We start from the raw sequence: 17,932 nt of genomic DNA, 5'->3' as shown, positions 1-17,932 counted from the left end.
TAATAATAATTATTTATGCAGTAACTGACCATAGCAAAACTGTATCCAATCCAGAGTCCCTTCCAGCCAATGGGACACTCAGGGATAGACATTTCCTGACTGTGGACAGCGATGACATTGGCGGGGGCATCGCAGACCACACAACGACTGATGAATCGCCTCAGTTCTGGGTCGCGGACTGGCATCATGGGCATGGGTTCGTTGGTGGAGAGCCAATAGGATTTGTCGTTTCGACTTGCGTAATTACAAACATTGTTGGAGTTACAGAAGAGGAATGGCATTGTACTAAATCTCTGCATACAGGAGCCAGCCCAGCCTAAAACATGGAATGTAAATGTCAAACCTGGCCTGTTGGTAATATCTACAACTGCCTCATCTGATGGTTATTTGAGTTTATGGGGGGTGAGTTGAGGGGGGGGGGGAGCGCAAGACATATTTTTGGTAATTTTATAATGTAATTCAAAGAAATTTGAATTTTGCAGGAGGGTCTGGACTTTCCTGACCTCCTCCTCTAGATCCGTGCATAATAACTAGTCAAATGGAAACAAAGGCCTACAGTGAAATTGAAAGTACAGCATTTCCATTTTTTTTTATGTGGTGCAATTCTTTTAATGAAATTAATTAAATCTATAGGATGTGATTTTTAAAAAAATTATATTGCAAACACGCACCAAAAAAAGCCGCCAGAATTTTTGCATTATTAATTGGGACATCAAAATGATCTTCTAAAAGAATGTGACAAATATATCATTGTGAAAAATACCAGATACGCATCATATTTATTGTCTGAAATGAGCAACCTTACCCAAGTCTTGATGGTGAGATCTCTCATTTCCTTCAATATACAGCAAGCTGTAACCAGTCCAGAGGCGACTTGTACTGTCAGGGCACTCTGGTTCCGACTCGGTCTGACTGTGGCGCACGACCAAGAAACCTGAGGGTGGGGTCCTGCCTGGGGGCCCGGGGAATCCTGGGTCTCCAGTAGCTCCCTGGGCACCTGGAAAATAAGTCCTTTGTTTAAAACAGGATACAGGTGTCTTACAGTTGTTTAGTTTAACTGAAATTCTGCCATCATCTTTAAGCTGAGTTTGTATATCAAAAAAGTCATACAAATTGCCCGGATTTTAAAGGAGCAATTTTTTATATACACTGTACTGGTACATGTACTACATGTAAATAAATCAATACAAGTCAAAGCGAGTTGCTGAAATAAATGCATCTTTTATTCAGCTATCTCTTACTCAGCTTGCATATATTTTACTTAGTCACAGTGGTGCAAATTCACCTTGCTATATCCATAAATGTCAATCAAAATTGTTATACACGTATTACTTTAAATCTAGACAATTTTCACAAAAATCTGAACTGTTTTTGCATAATTTTCTGCTAAAATCATCTAAAAAAAACACAACTTGAATTTAACCTTTCAAATGAAAAATAACATCAGCATTTTGAAATTAGAATGTTACCTGGGAAACCATCTTCTCCGGGAATGCCTGGCTGTCCGGGGAATCCTGACTCTCCCTTCATTCCTGGGAATCCTTGCACACCCCTCTCTCCAGGAATACCAGGGAAACCCTTAGGACCTAGAATTCATTTAATGTTATTAAAATTATGAAATGCTAGTTATATACCTGATTTTATTTTCTTTTCTATCTAACCAGCACAAAAGTAATACAACTAAACATTTACATTTTAAATGCCAATTTTACATTTCAGAATATTGTTCAGTCTATTGAACCGTTGAATGAACCCAAATCAACAGTCTGATCCATTAACCACAATTGGCCTACAGACTGTTTGCTTTGATTTCATTGGCTAATGCTAGTCATGTGTTCTTCTGCCATATTATTATAACTGTTTATATTGAAGATATTTTTAACATAAAAGCAATAAATTGCCTTCAGCTGGCTTCCAGCAATAGATTCATTCTCTTTCAATCAAACCATCCTCTGACTAAGCCAGTAACTGTATAGTGTTAAACATACGTTTTCTGATGCACCTTTTTTTCTTCTCAATAACTGTGCTTATATAAATAAAAATGATCATTTTATACAGCTGACTGTAGGTAATATCTACCTGGGAAACCTGCATCACCCTTGCTTCCAGGAAGTCCGGGGAATCCCGCTCTGCCTCTATCCCCAGTCTCGCCCTTCTCTCCCTTTATTCTCATGCCCTTAGTGCTTGCTTGTGGTCCAATTGAACCTTTCTCTCCAGGGAAACCTCTATCACCTACAAACAAAACAAAACTGTGCGAAATTTCTTTGAAGATTTTCTGTTTTATATAAAATACTTGGCTGGCTGTTTTATCTATCTGTAACTGATCATTGAACAAATTGACCAATATAATTATTCTTTATAATGGATGGGGGCAAAGATATTAAGATTAGAGTTGTAGGACTATCAACAGGCTCAGCTAGGCCTTAAATTTTCTGCCCGACAGGATAATTCCCATAATCCATGACTATATGTTAAACATCAGTGTCACTTGTTGGAGATTATTTACAAAAACTCAATCAGAAATTTAGTCATGGTGAATCAGTGTATTGCCTTTTAATTGTAAACTCAAGTTGGAGTTGGTTAACCAGTGTGCTCCACAACTGGAATTCATTCTTACCTTTCAATCCCCTTACTCCAGGTAATCCAGATGGTCCTCTCTCTCCTTTTATTCCCTCAAATCCATCACGTCCTGGAAGTCCAGCATCTCCCTTAAGACCTGGCAATCCAGGTGATCCTGGGACGCCTGGCTCACCTGAAAATCATGTCAAAATTGTAAAAAATATTTAAAAGCCTTCACACTTAAAGAAAACAGATATGTTACTCAATACTCAATGTTTATAAAGTTCCCAGTATTCATTTATTCTTCATTTTTCACTGTCTAATTCAATTTAAAGTTTTGAGATAGTCCCTGAAGTACACACCTTGAGGTCCTTCAGGACCTGGCATGCCTTGTAATCCTGGAAGACCGGGCACACCTCTATCTCCGGAATCTCCCTTTAGACCAGGGAATCCGGGTTGTCCTGGTTCTCCGGGAACACCAGTCAATCCCTGTTCACCTGGAAACAAATAGATATCAAAGTCAGGAAATCATTCAAGAGTATGACTCATACATGTAGCAGTACAAAACATACTGCATGAAATGAACATGCAAGATCAATCTTCATACATTTTGCCCTTACCATGCATTTGACTAAAGAAAGGTAAATTTATTTCCACTATTAACATAATTGCTTTTGGTTTTACCTGGGATTCCATTAAATCCACTGTCTCCCTTTGGACCCTGAGGCCCAGGGTATCCTAGTCCTTGGTCTCCTTTCATTCCTGGTAATCCTGGCTGTCCAGGCAAACCAGCATTTCCCTTCATTCCTGGGAATCCATCCCGACCCTGTTCTCCAGGTATTCCTGGTTCTCCCTTGATTCCTTGAATGGAACGACCTGGCTCTCCCTTCACTCCAAATGGTCCCTCAGGTCCTGAAATTGACAGGGTATAAAACTTTTTAATCATAGCTATTAATGTTAATGACAACTTTTTCAACGTTTTCCAAAATTTTGAAAAATAACTTTTGACACTGAAATAATGTACAATTGTAAATACTAGTACCAGGTAAATACTGTACATTCCTTTTGTTTTTTTAGAGCTGAATCTTTAAAACATTCCTATTAACTTTTCATGTGAGCCAATGAAATATTGGTACAAACTCTTTAAAGAAAAAAAACTGACCTCTTTCTCCTTTCATGCCCGGTAAGCCCTCTCTTCCCTCTGGGCCTGGGAAACCAGGGGATCCCCGTTCACCTAAAAAGAAAAACAAGAGGATGTGATCTCCACAACTTATAAAAAAAAAAGATTTATGAAAGCTAGCTAGAAATGAGGTTTTTGTTCTGTGGAATAAAAAAAATAGTATAAAAAAAGTGTGTTACCCTTAATGCCATCTCTTCCAGGCAATCCAGAATCTCCTTTAGGTCCAGGTAAGCCGTTCACTCCATCCCTGCCACGATCTCCCTTCATTCCAGGTAATCCAGCTACGCCTATAATAGAAATAGCATACATGTTTAGGTGAAAAAAGAGGAAGATTTAGGAACCAAAAGAAGAAGTATTGTGCAACCCCCTTTTTTTCTGTTTAATGTTAAGGCACACATTTTTTATATACTCTTCATGTAGATAGGGTTTCAAACAGAAAAAAGATCATGATTATTCCTCAGATGGATTGAGCCTGTAATGGTACATGTATAATGATAATGATTAATTCTGTCATAGTCGAATGATCATGATTTAGCCGGTTATGGTATAATGATCATGACTTCCCAAATTGCACCCATGTAATCATAATTATGCCTGTCACAGTCAAATGATCATGATTACCCCCAGCTGCTGCTGTCTATGCATGATTACACTACCCAGTACACCCTGTAGGTGATTACTTACCGGGTGAGCCTGGCAGGCCGTTGAGACCTGGTTCTCCCTTCAGACCCTCTGGGCCGCGTTCACCGGGCACACCAGGTAACCCTGCCTCACCCTTAGGCCCTTCACGGCCCGGGATTCCATTAAGACCAGGTTCACCCTTCAATCCAGCTCTACCTGGAACACCATTCAAACCAGGATTTCCTGAAAGACAAAAAGGAATTTTATCAAGAGCAATGCAGTGATAGTAAATGACTGTCATCTCTCTCTCTCTGCTATGTAAAAAAAAATTGCATTCCTCTGCTTAAATCAAAGGAAAATATACTGCTAACATCCTAATATCAAATCTTTACCCAACTGAATACAATTAGACGTCAGGGCAATTACAATTTAAAAAGCTTAACAGTTAATTCCCCTTATTGTGGCACATTGTATTTGTCTGAATACCCTATCCTCTTTTTTTTTGTTTAAAAAACCCAGGATAGATTTTAAGGTCAATATAACAAAGGCAGGTATTATTATAGAAAAACAGAAATCCTTCAATATTTAAAAAAAATTTTTTTTTTTCATATTGCTTGATTGTTTTTTTTCAAATGATTCACAATAGATTTTTAGGAGGGGTGGAGGTGGTTAAAGAGTTATAATACAAACCTTTCATTCCTGGGAGTCCATCATTTCCTGGAATACCATTCTGTCCTGCTGGTCCAGGGAAACCCTAGGAAGATGAAAAAATACACCAAAATCAGACATCGCACTGTATTCAATCACCTTATGTTTCAGAATTTTTTTAATTATTGAATTTTGAGACATACCCTCTCTCCCTTCATGCCAGGGAATCCCGGGAGTCCTTGCTGTCCTGGTTCTCCCTTCATTCCAGGTAAACCAGGGGCTCCATCACGTCCTCTCTCACCTGGGATACCTGACTCACCGGGGATACCCACACCTGCGGGCCCTTGATCTCCCTTCATTCCAGGTAGTCCTGGGAGTCCTGTATATAAAAAATTAATACATTCTTTAAATCAAAATTACAAAATTGTTCCCTATTCAATATTAGTTATGAAATTACAATCAAAGTTTGGTGCTCTCAATATTATATATTTTCACAGTGATCGAATTATCAAAATGGTAGAACTGCTGAAGTAAGTACTTGTGTAAAATAAATGATCTAGTACAATACACAATGTCTCTAATTTCCTATCTATTGTAGAAGCTGCTACTTATTATACCATATATCTGTTGTTTTCCATTTGTCACAAAATTTGCAAAAAAGTGGTGTAAAATTGTAACCTTTTGTCATTTATATCAATCATTTTTTGTGATTTTAAAAGTTTCTTATCGCAAACTATGCCGGTTAACATTTCATCATATTGTATGTTTTGTAATGTAAAAATGATAAAAAAAAAAATAAGAAGCAAAAATCAGATTATCATATAAATAACCAGATACTAGTACTGTGGTTTCATCAATATTTTATGAATACCAGTTTTTGTGGATTTCGTAATTAAGTTGATCCACAATTTAAAGTGTTCATTGAAGTGTAATTTCTATTAACATTTTGTATTTATAAGATCATTGGCCACGAATTTACGTATCCTTAAAAACCGTGATTTTCACTTTATCCACAAAAATTGATACCCTTGAATATTAATGAAACCACAGTATACAGTAATACCAGTAATGGAGTAGACTCACCGTCCTGTCCTGGTAGTCCCGAAGATCCTGGGGATCCCGGGCGACCAGACTCTCCTTTAACTCCGGGAAGTCCGTCATTTCCGGGGACACCTTGTAATCCAGGCAGACCGCTGGGGCCAGTGTCACCCTTTTGTCCTAAATAATCCAAAAAACAGAGCTGAGTATCTCTGGTCTCACAATGGGTTTTTTTTTTTTTGTGTGCAAACTATTCCCCTTTTATTTCATGAATTTATTTTCATCAAAGTCAAACACTGCTTCACGTATTGAGTACACATGTACTTGAATAAACCGAAGAATTCTATGGAATCAGCACAATTATTTGTTAAAATTTTCACACTGACCTGGTTCACCACTACGTCCCTGCTCGCCAGGGATCCCTGGGAATCCCCTTTCACCCTTCATTCCTTGCAGTCCAGGAAGTCCATCATTTCCATCTCGTCCAGGCTCCCCTGGAATTCCCACAAAGCCTGGCTCTCCCTTAGGACCTGAAATGTTTATAAAATTAAGATGAGAAAACATTAAAAAAAACAACATATTCTTAATGGTACATAATTATCAAAAAAGTGAATAAGCCATAAATTTTACAGAAAACTTCCAGTACAGTAGTATCAGAATATCTCAACCTGTGTAAACTAAATCTGTGAGTTTCTGCCGACTTTGGGAGGGATTTACAATTTTAGGAATATTCAAGCAGCTGGTCCGCTCCAACACAACGTTTCCTTCCCAAAGTATTTAGGTATGGAAAGGTTTCACGGTGATAGCCCATAAATTTCCACAGAGAACACCTTGACCTACCTGGGGATCCGTCTCTGCCTCGCTCCCCTGGGAGTCCGGGAGGTCCCTGGGGACCGTCCAGTCCGGGGGCACCGGGTTGTCCGGGGAAGCCTGACTCTCCTCTCTCTCCTGGAATACCTGATAAGCCATCTGCTCCAGGGAGCCCAGGTGTTCCTTTAGCTCCAACCACACCTTTTAAAGGAAAGAAGATAGTTTACACTGTTGAAATTTATAACGGAAGACAGTTATTGGTTCAAAATTTTATTTTTACATGCTTTTAGTGCACGAAAACATGTACATGTATATGAGGAGCATTGTATAAATGTAAAAACCAAAGAAAAACATACTTATTAAAATCTTTCAGAGAGACACTGTGTTAAAAAGGTTATTTGGGATTTCAAGTCAGATTAAGGTGTCTCTCTACCTATTTTCCTGTCTAACTTTCTCTTACTTTATTTGTTTGAACTAATCAGGTCTGCTAGACTGATTCAGGTTTCCCTGTTGTCTTCATTGTCAAAGATAGTTAAATATGTGCAAAGGATAATTTTAACTAACTTATGTCGGTACCAATATATCATTACCAATTTTATTCTATACGATTGATCTAAATTATGTAAGTTTAGTATAGACAAAGTGATAAAATGGAAAAAAAAAACAATCTTTTATAATTCTAAATATGCCAAAGATGACAACAACTTTTGTAGAAAATTAAGATTGATGCTTAATTATTTGATCCTTGTCTACACGATAACCTTTGACTCTTTACCTGGTAGTCCGGGACGACCGTCCTCTCCAGGGGCTCCCCTGGTTCCTTCAGGTCCCTCAACTCCTGGTTCACCCTTTAATCCCGGGGATCCGGGCAGGCCTGAAAGTCCAGAGGGACCAGTGTCTCCCTTCATTCCTGGCAGACCATCTTGTCCGGGAACCCCATCCTGTCCGGGGAGACCTGGCTGACCTTGAAGTCCGGGGCGCCCAGGTAATCCTGAATCTCCTTTCTCTCCAATTGAAGAACGTCCGTCTCTTCCTGGCTGTCCAGAATCTCCTGCAATCAGTATTATAGTCATGTTCTGAATTAAATTCTGTTTTTTTTAAAGTGCAAAAAAATTATATCTTAGAGTTTGGATCAAAAACGACAATTTATGAATTAGCAGACAGGCCTTTTTATTTCAAATTTATTGCATTATTTGCTAATGCAAATAACTCAATTTAAAGTGTATAACTTATTTAACTAAAATTTAGTTATATCCTATAATTTTAAAGAGAGAGAGAACAAAAATTAAAACGTGGTAGCATTTGACCTCTGCAGTGCCTGATCATGAGAAACAAAACATTAATTTTTACTGTCCTATGAAGATAATATTTTTTCATTATAAAGAATCCTTCCACTTCTTTGGTTGCATGGCTGTGTACCTTTGACTCCAGGTAATCCTTGAGGTCCTGGTTCTCCAGGTCGTCCGTCAAACCCTGGAGATCCTGATGGTCCATCAGAGCCTCTATCACCTCTAGGACCAGGAAGTCCTGCAAATCATTCAAAAATATAATTAAGTGACAATTATTGAAACAAAAACATAATTATTATTCAATGATGAAATGGTTGAGTGGTTGTGGCCATATCTATCTTCCTTGAAAGAAGAGCTATGTATGACGATATAGATTAATATTCAAATTTAAAAGCTAAAATATTTGGATTTTCTCTTTACTTAGAGTGCTTTCCATTTAACCGGCATCGCTGGATTTGCCGATGTTGCCTTCGTCGCCGATTGTTGGAACGCGTGTCGCAGGCGAGCGATTGTGGCAACGATATATACCGTTGCCGATTAGAAAACAATATGGCGTCGATGTTATCATATTCTACAAAACCGGGTTTTCAAAAACTACCATTTGTTCAACTACATTGAAAGACATTAAAACTGCAAATAGCCAAAATTTCTGGATCAAATTTCAATGTAAGGATCAGTTTTAATCTGTAATCGTCCTCGCTAGAGCATTTTGACGTTGCCAAACGTTCCATTTACGTCACCATTTCTCAATGACGTTGCCAGCGAGGCAACATTAATGGAAAGTGCCCTTAATATTTTATGGCTAGAGAAATCAATTCTAAAATTTTAAAGTACTGCTCTGATGGATACTTTGTTGACCTTTCAGGAACCTTAAAGTTAACTCTTTTGAGGGGGGGGGGGGGGTAAAACAAAATAATGTGGAGGCTTATATTGATCTTGATAATATATAATGATTAACAATATTGATACCAGTATTTGTTGATAATGTTAATGTAGGTATGAGAGTACTTTCAATAATGAGGTTCTTATTTATCAATTTGTTGATAATACCATTGCTGGTAATAAGTACCTCTTGGTCCTGCCTCCCCAGGAATACCATCAAATCCTCGCTCGCCCTTCATTCCAGGTAGACCATTAACTCCTGGTAGGCCAGGTTCACCTGTTGAGAGAAAAAAATCTTCTAAGAGCAACAAACCAAGCAACCATGAGTTCATGCTTATAGTGAATTCAGCTTCATTACCCCTAGTTCTAAAACATTTTATTTAATATGGTATTGATGATAAATTACGTTTATAATGAATCAATTGAAAATGGTTCATCCCTTGCACTTCACTGTACATATTGTAAATATTTTTTTTATTATTTGGTGTGTACGATATTTGGCAGAAATTAGTTTTTAAACAAGTTGGCGTAGATTTGAATTAGTGTATTCCTGAATATGACTATTCTTATGCATATATCAATGCATGGGATTAAGCGATGTACTTGATTTAGCGGAAGCCGTATTCTGCCAAAAGCACTAAATAGAATACACATGCAGCCATATGTATTGCCTTTACAGCATGTAAGAGTGTTTTATTGTGCAGCAAAGACAGAAAAAATTCTCTTACAGTATTTGAATGAAAAAGTCAAACTGCATGTGTACAACATTCTGAATACAATTTTTTTTTGTTGGATTGCCGAGATGTCAATATTTTTTACCTCTGTCTCCTTTAAGTCCAGGTAGTCCGTCTCTTCCAGGAATTCCGGGGTTTCCAGGGAATCCTGGCTCACCCTTGGTTCCCTTCAGAAGATCGACATTAACGTTGATGGTCTCACCTGTGGAAAGAAACAAGTCATGAAAAATAAATGTAGGGCTATAACACTTCCACAGGAGATATCACCTTTAATTCAATTCCATTTTGAAAATATCTTTCCAATTCCTGGCTTTTCAGTTTTCAAGAAGTTTACAGGAAAGAGTCTTCCAAAACTTATTACTGGTAACCTTATACAACAGAATTCAAGTCAAACTCTAAACAAGAGGTCATTTAATGTTGAAAGCATACAGAAGTATTTGCCAAGAATTTGATTTTGTTGATTTTTAAACAAACATTTATTTCTGCAATTCCTGATTTTTTTTTTTTGATTTATGGTTAGAGTCTTCCAAAAATTCTAAATAAGATGTCATTTAATGTTGATAGAAAACAGAAAAATTTAATTTGATTTTGCTGACAAAGAAGAAAACCCTTAGCTTACCAGGTATACCCTTATCTCCCTTCATGCCGTTCAATCCAGGAAGTCCATTATCTCCAGGTATGCCTCTTTCTCCAGGAATTCCAGGAAGACCGATTCCTGGGTTTCCTTTGGGACCAATGAGTCCCGGGAGTCCAGGGTTTCCAGGGATTCCGTCTCTTCCGTCAACACCTCTGTCTCCCTAAAATAAGATTTAAAAAAAAAACTTTATTAATCCGGCCTTTCATGTTAAGCACTCTACATTAAGAATACATTGTCAGTAGTTATAATTTTATTATGTTCCGTGCTGGGATCATTTCCTTAAAATTTCAACACTGTTATTCATTAAATAATGTATCGACTTGTGTTAAACTAGTGGGTATTGTTTTTTTTACAAAAAAACACATGTCTCCCCTTCTCCCCAAGGATTGTAATATGGGGCAAATTTAACAATTGAAAAAGAATGATGTCAGCTATATGTTACCTAGACCCAGACAAAATTTTATTATCTTTTTCTTAATTTGACCTTGAGTAAAACAAGGTCAAGGTCATATATAAATCAGTAGTACACCTAAGTGTATTATTATTGTTCTTTGTTTAAAGTTTGAAGTCCTTTTGTCAAAGTTTATTCAGGAGTTGAACAATGAAGTTTTTTCTAATTTGACCCTAAAATAAAATTTTTAGTGGCGTGCACTCCTTCTGAATACATCTACCTATGTTCCAAGGTTGAAGTCTTAATGTCAAAGGGTATTTAAGTTACGGCCTGGACAAATTTGGATGAAGAAGAATAAGATAAGAAAGTCGACAAAAACAATATGTCTCCCCTTTGAAAGGGGAGACATAATAAATATAGATTTGAATAAATTTAGAATCCCTGTGACCTTCTTTTAGGTTTAACAAAAAATTGTGACTGAAAATGTGAAATAAAACCAATTCTGTATTTCTGTCAAAAAAATTGTCATAATTAACGGATTGTTATAATGTCAATGCTTGGAACCAATGTGACCTTATTAGTTTATCAAGAAACTGTAATAGTGGTTCTAAAAGTAGAATTCAAGAGAGCTGGGTGGTTGTGACCATTTTTAGACAATATTTATCCCCTTTAGATGAAGAGCTCTTATATAAATAAAAGTAGAAAAACATTCAAATTCTATATCTAAAATATTTGGATTTTTTTGATAAATGATTCATACTTTATGGTAAAAATATAACATTCTAAAATTTGAAACCAAATCTGAAAAATCTGATGGATAATTTTATAACCATACAGCCTCCCTATCCAATATCAGTAACTAACATAAAGAATAGTCAAAATCAAACTCAATGTCTACCTTTTGTCCTGGTAGTCCTGGTGAACCATCTATTCCTCGAGGTCCCTGGGGACCTGGAAGTCCGTTAAGGCCCTGCTCACCTGGAGGTCCAGGTAGACCTGGCTCCCCTTTCCTACCTGTGCAGGAGATATATAAATACATGTACTTATTTATTTTTTATCAGAGAGTTTTCTTAAAAATTTATAAATTCTTTAAAATATAGTGTGTTATAATCACAATTTTCTCAGGAATCATATAAATTATGTTAGTTTATGTTTAGACGATAGTTTACCAAGTTTAAACGTGTATGGTGTAACGTGAAAGTTGATGTCTCCAATTTACACCTTGTTCGTAATACTGATCTTCACATCAGCAATGTAAAATAGCATCAGCAAATTCAACCTTTCATAAATTTTTGCACACAAAATCTAAAACCATATACTTTATTTCAGTGTTATCATGTACAGCAAAACTCGAATATAACGAACACGGATATAGCAAATTTACAGCTATAACGAATTATTATTCATGTCCCGGCAAATTTCTTATATAAACCTTTAGAAAATTAATGTATATAACGAACACGGCTATAACGAATTTACGGCTATAACGAAGTAATTTTAAGACCGTATAGCAAATTACGGCTATAACGAAGTTTTTTCTACGGTCCCTTGAAATTCGTTATAAACGAGTTTTGCTGTAAATAAACATGTTTAATCATTGTGCATATTACATACAGAAAGCTGGGTCAAATACATGTATATTTCTAAAGTTGGCTAAATTTATTCAATCAAGTTACAAAACATTATCAGTTATAATTACTATAGGTACCCCTTTAAAATAAAAGCTACCTGATACCTGATACAGATTTATAGGGAGAAAATTATCCCAAATGACAGTTCACACCTACCACCTACGGCGGGGTACACTACACAAGAATCGGAAGGTTGTGTGTCAAACAGATGATATCTTTCAGTGGCTCACAAGTGAGAATTAAGGAAAAATGGTGGCATTTAGCAAGAAATTCAAAATACTGTACAAATTTTCATATTCAGTAAATTTTAGTGTCCTGTTGGGACTCCATGAATGGGGTTGAAAACCTGTACATTTTGTGTACGGCCGATACAAATCACATGTATGGTATTTATAGATTCAAACCACTAAACAATGCACAGTTTAAGTAAAATCAATTATATCACTTACACATATCTTTAAAACTTTCGGACTCCAGCTTGTATGGTTCTCCCTTGTCTCCTTTAAATCCATCACGACCGGGTACACCAGGAAGACCCTGATATTAAAACAAGTGGACACTTTAAATTCAAGTCTTTTTAAAAAATATTATCCTGATTCCTCCTGAGAAACGAATAAAAGTTACCAGTATTTATCCATGGTGAATGGCTTGGCCAAAATGTTTCGTAAATACCGTTAATTTATACCGAGCACAATCGATTGCCGTAATATGATGTCAATGTAGTACATCTAGGCCCCGTCGTCACCAAGTTTCCTCAAGTGAATTCTCAGTCTCAAGTCTGAGTTTTGATCTCAAGTATGTGTACATGTTTTTGAGAATTTGAGTTGAGGACTGAGTTGAAGAATTGGAAAATTTGGTGACAGTGGCACCAGTTAACAAATATTCTCAAGCTACAGTTTACAGTAATTCAGACTGTTGGTTTTCAGTGAAGCCATTAGTCTTGAATTTGCCCGGGTTCTTACTGGTTCTCCTCGCTGTCCACTGAATCCAGGTATACCATCGTCTCCACGAAGTCCGGGTTCACCCTTAGCCCCAGTGCGCCCAATCTCCCCGGGGATTCCAGGGGTACCGGGCTGTCCAGATGTTCCTTTCTCTCCTTTGAGTCCAGGTAAACAATCCCTACAGGAGCCTCCTCTATCACCTGTAGTATCAGTTTTCTAATTCTAAGTCACTTTTTCATCATTATCAAAGTCATCATACTGTGAAAACATTCAAAATTTGTGGGGGGGTAGAGGTCAATTTTTATAGATTGTTAATCTTTTTTGAAGCTTTTCTGGGATGCGAGTTCTTTGCATATATGAGCAATGAATCAAAATCGACTATGTCTCATAATTCTCTTGGGATGTCAATTCATGGGCTAGGAGCACACAAAAATGAGCTGCAGCCTCAGCCAGGGTAGAATTAAAGATTCAACAGTGTAAGAGAAACTGACTTACCAGTAATTCAAGTAAAACAAAAAAAAAAATTCACTCCAAAAAACTTGCCTTTCGCTCCAGGAAGACCTGGGAGACCCTCACGACCGCTCACCCCAGGAAATCCAGAATTCCCTTTACTTCCTTTTGGTCCAGGAAGTCCAGGGCGCCCCATGGTGGAGTTTCCTGGAATTCCAGGGAGTCCTCTAAATCCGGTCTCTCCTTTCCTTCCGGGTAATCCATCACGACCAGGCAGACCATTAGCTCCTTTTACACCTGGGATTGACACTCCAGCGTTTCCTTTCGGTCCGGGATTACCTTTTTCTCCAGGTAAGCCAGGCTGGCCTGATAAACCATCAATTCCAGGTAAACCTTGAATTTAAACCAAAGACTAATATCACATATTTGTTTAAACTCTTTATCAAATAGTTATTTCATGAATTTTACTAAAATAATTCTGACCAAAGAATGTTATTTCTTAAAGTTTTATCTCTTATAGTTTTGAACTCAGCAAACATCTTATTTCCTTTTTAAAGCCAGTGTTTTGGAAACTCAACTTCAAAAAATAAAGTTATTCCTCAACAACATAAAGTACAATGAAGATTCCACCTATAACAAGAGAATTTAACAAACTTTGCAGTTGATCTTTCTTCTTCTTTTTTTTTCCTGTTAAAAATATATACATGTACTGCAATATACTTTAGTGATCAGCAACAGAAATTCCTACCAGAATTTCCTTTATCTCCTTTGTTTCCCTTGGGTCCGGGTGGTCCTTCCGGTCCAGGAAGTCCCTGAGTTCCTGGACCTCCTTGAGGTCCGGGTCGTCCAGGGGATCCAGGCAATCCCATAAGTCCATCCAGCCCAGGGTAACCTCTTTCTCCAGAGGGACCTCGTTCACCCTTGGGACCTTCAGGACCATCTCCACCTTCTCCCTGCATGAGAAAAAGACACCATGCAATATTTCATTCCTACAGCTCTACCAGACCATGGCTTTTTAAAATCACTACTTTCTCAGTTTAAACAAAAATCAAAATACATGTGTTTTGCCTATAAACACATAGATACTGAGTAATATATTGATGAATGCATTTGACATGTTTTAATTGGGCTTACCCCACTAGGTCCCGGGGGACCTTGGTATCCCTTCTCTCCTTTCACACCAGGTACACCAGGGTTGCCCTTTTCACCTTGAATTCCATTTAATCCAGGTAGCCCATCCATTCCACGGTCACCCTGAAAGGACCAATCAAGAGATATGTTTAAAATGAACAAATCTTTATCTCATTGTCATTTATTTAAAAATTCAATCAGGCATTGTAAATTTATGATCCAGACAGCCTCTCACCTTTAATCCAGGTAATCCAGGTAGACCAGGTAATCCTTGTTTTCCCTAAAACACAAAGTTGTATTCAAAGCAAAGTCATTTTCATGTATAATTTCTACTGAAGAAAAACAAATAAACCCCAATTAAGTACACTGAGGAACCATTGGCTAACTGCATAAGGAGTTTATTATTATTGTTAGTTTATTGTAACAAGTTTTCACAGATTTATGGGGCTTATTATTTTATGGATTTACATCATATGTTTGATAATTTATTAAGGATGTATATTTGTTAGTAAGGGAGGGAGCACAAAAATATACAAATTTTCAGCCATTATGAATTCTATAAATTTCAGAGAGATAGTTTTTTTTTTCCTGGTCGGATTTGAGGTTTATATACAGAAATAGTACATACTCTTGGACCAGCGATACCAGGCACACCCTTCTCTCCATCCATTCCTGGGGGTCCTTTCATACCCTGTAAGTGGTTAGACACAGAATCAAGACCAGAGAAACAATTAAAACTAATACAATGTATATGTACTGATATGTCATAATCACAGTTCAAAGAAGGCAGGTTTTATTTCTGTTATATATATGTAAAAAAATATTTCACATCTTGAACCACCATACAGTAAAACTCGGTTGTAGCAAAGTCCTAGGGACTAATGGAATTACTTCATTATATCTGTAATTCATTATATCCGTATAACGAATTCATAATAATATCTACTGCGAATTCACTATATACATGTTTTCTTTCACCAGACTATATTTTTTGCTAACTGAAGCTTCAAATAAAAATACATTACTTTGATACCAATAAAAATCAGATTGTGAATTGGAAAAATTATATGAAAAATAAATTCATTCAAACTATTTTGTTCATGGTAGTACAAACTTTTTAAACTGTAAAGAAATTCGCTATAAAGGTGTTAAATTTCGTTATTATTCACCTCTCCGGGACTGAAAATCAGTTCCCTATATCTGCAAATTCGTTATATCCAAATTCATTATAACAGTAAAATTTTGCAAAGTTTTGTTAAGAATTTAACTGGGAACTCTAAAAAACTTCGCTATATCCGAGAATTCGCTACATTCGTGTTCGTACGGAACGAGTTTTACTGTACAACCTATGGTGCAGTTAGAAAGAAATAAATGTATTTAGAAATATTTTTTAAGAATTAACTAATGACAAATCTTAGCTACTATCTGCGGAGACAAAAATGCATCAATCAAGACAATGCACACAAAATTAACACACAGTAGAAACAGGTGGTTGCTATGGCAATATTTTTTTAAGACTCACAGGAAATCCTTGCTCTCCCTTTTGACCTTCAGATCCTGGTAATCCATCTCGTCCCTGCAAAATGAAAACATGTGAACAATTTTGGACATGGTAAACCAACATTTATCCACCTTTCAAGAAAATTTCCCTGGACTTCTTATAAATGAGAAAGCAGAAGTTTCAAATATTTCTCACAAAAAACCCATCCTTTAAATACTGTTGATTCCTGATTAAAAGTGAAGAATTAATATCCGCGTAAAATCGCAAAAAGCATATCTTGTGAATTTTAAAATCTTGCTTTTATTTTTCGGACATATGTAAACTAAATTAGAGGAAAGCTGACAATGTGACAGGAAACCAGGTTTTTTGTTGTTGTGTGAACAGTATCCATAATCCAGTCAACCCTAAATTGATAAACACTACCTATCCAGAGAAATGGAGTACTCTGTATGGAATATTTTGCCAAAAATTACTTAGTTCAGCAGGTGGTATTTTTTTCATAAATTATAAAAAATCAAAATCTAAGTAATAAGTACATCTCTGCTATATGTACAATTAATCTGCAAAACAATTTCCAGTCTTGAAAACTGTGGGAGAAGTTATCAATACAATAGGGGTACTTTTTTGGCATCCACTCGCCCGCCCACCCGACTACACTACTTTAAATAAGGAATCTACCGTAAATGCATCTTGTATTTGTTAAGTTCATCTACATTAAGGCTCTGTCATAAAAATCAGTAGCCACATATGAATGAGAAATAAAGTTGAGGGTCATTTTCAACCCCCCCCCCCCCCCCCCCCCAATAATTGATGTGTTCTTCTAATGCATTTTACTTTGTGATTAAGAAAGATAAGTATCATCTTCGCTAGCCAAGAGTTTTCGGTCCACTTTGCTCCCCATAAACAAAGTGGACCGAAAACCCTTGGCTAGCGAAGATAGATATGTATAGATATCTTACAGAATAACCCCTCTCTCCTTTGTTTCCTTTGGGTCCTGTTTGGGTCAAGTTGCCTTGTTGCAGCTCCTCCTTGGTAGAATCACAGGGGGGGCCGGGGGGACCTGGACTTCCTGGTTCTCCTTGGTCTCCTTTTTGTCCGTTTTTGCCAAGACCAGGATTTCCTGCCTCTCCCTTCATACCAATCAGTCCATCGTATCCCTAGAAAATGGAGGTTGCTCAAGACTTTTAATAATGGAAAAGACAAAAAGAAATGAAAACTACTGCATAGGTTAAGCCCGAAATGGACAAATTAATGGTTAGGTTAAGAAAGTATGTTCTTACCCTTGGGCCTTCAGGACCAGTTAGTCCAGGTAATCCAGATGGTCCATCTCTTCCAGGGGGACCCTTAAAGACAGAAATTATTTTTTTTTATATTAACGTTATATCCTTCAGCAATGTGGCTTTATTATCCACTAAATCAATTTCTAAAGGTGATATTTTCAGTGCAATCTTACCTGCAAACCTTGAAATCCTTCAATTCCAGGTTCTCC

At 37.0% G+C, this 17,932-nt stretch overlaps 1 protein-coding gene across 1 annotated transcript in view; it reads right to left on the bottom strand.

Moving 5' to 3' along the window:
- The window catches only part of LOC128179430 (collagen alpha-2(IV) chain-like), a 35,433-nt gene that overhangs the window by 1,738 nt on the left and 15,763 nt on the right, over nt 1–17,932 (bottom strand). Inside the window, exons 8-39 of the mRNA XM_052846839.1 lie at nt 17,897–17,932; nt 17,724–17,786; nt 17,403–17,600; nt 16,465–16,518; nt 15,571–15,633; nt 15,178–15,222; nt 14,946–15,065; nt 14,560–14,764; nt 13,905–14,204; nt 13,383–13,561; nt 12,870–12,957; nt 11,688–11,803; nt 10,381–10,558; nt 9,847–9,963; nt 9,215–9,304; nt 8,276–8,383; nt 7,632–7,907; nt 6,887–7,057; nt 6,433–6,576; nt 6,092–6,226; nt 5,212–5,387; nt 5,051–5,114; nt 4,424–4,603; nt 3,919–4,026; nt 3,722–3,793; nt 3,244–3,471; nt 2,922–3,056; nt 2,618–2,752; nt 2,080–2,232; nt 1,470–1,586; nt 806–997; nt 30–316 (exon numbers count right to left, since the gene is read on the bottom strand). Coding sequence (XP_052702799.1) covers nt 30–316; nt 806–997; nt 1,470–1,586; nt 2,080–2,232; nt 2,618–2,752; nt 2,922–3,056; nt 3,244–3,471; nt 3,722–3,793; nt 3,919–4,026; nt 4,424–4,603; nt 5,051–5,114; nt 5,212–5,387; nt 6,092–6,226; nt 6,433–6,576; nt 6,887–7,057; nt 7,632–7,907; nt 8,276–8,383; nt 9,215–9,304; nt 9,847–9,963; nt 10,381–10,558; nt 11,688–11,803; nt 12,870–12,957; nt 13,383–13,561; nt 13,905–14,204; nt 14,560–14,764; nt 14,946–15,065; nt 15,178–15,222; nt 15,571–15,633; nt 16,465–16,518; nt 17,403–17,600; nt 17,724–17,786; nt 17,897–17,932 — 4,533 coding nt within the window. The remainder of the gene's footprint in view (nt 1–29; nt 317–805; nt 998–1,469; nt 1,587–2,079; nt 2,233–2,617; nt 2,753–2,921; nt 3,057–3,243; nt 3,472–3,721; nt 3,794–3,918; nt 4,027–4,423; nt 4,604–5,050; nt 5,115–5,211; nt 5,388–6,091; nt 6,227–6,432; nt 6,577–6,886; nt 7,058–7,631; nt 7,908–8,275; nt 8,384–9,214; nt 9,305–9,846; nt 9,964–10,380; nt 10,559–11,687; nt 11,804–12,869; nt 12,958–13,382; nt 13,562–13,904; nt 14,205–14,559; nt 14,765–14,945; nt 15,066–15,177; nt 15,223–15,570; nt 15,634–16,464; nt 16,519–17,402; nt 17,601–17,723; nt 17,787–17,896) is intronic.

The sequence above is a fragment of the Crassostrea angulata genome, chromosome 4, assembly GCF_025612915.1.
Source record: "Crassostrea angulata isolate pt1a10 chromosome 4, ASM2561291v2, whole genome shotgun sequence".
Taxonomy (NCBI): Eukaryota; Metazoa; Mollusca; class Bivalvia; order Ostreida; family Ostreidae; genus Magallana; species Magallana angulata.
Note: the sequence above shows the minus strand (reverse complement) of the source record. Positions and strands in the feature narration are given on the sequence as shown.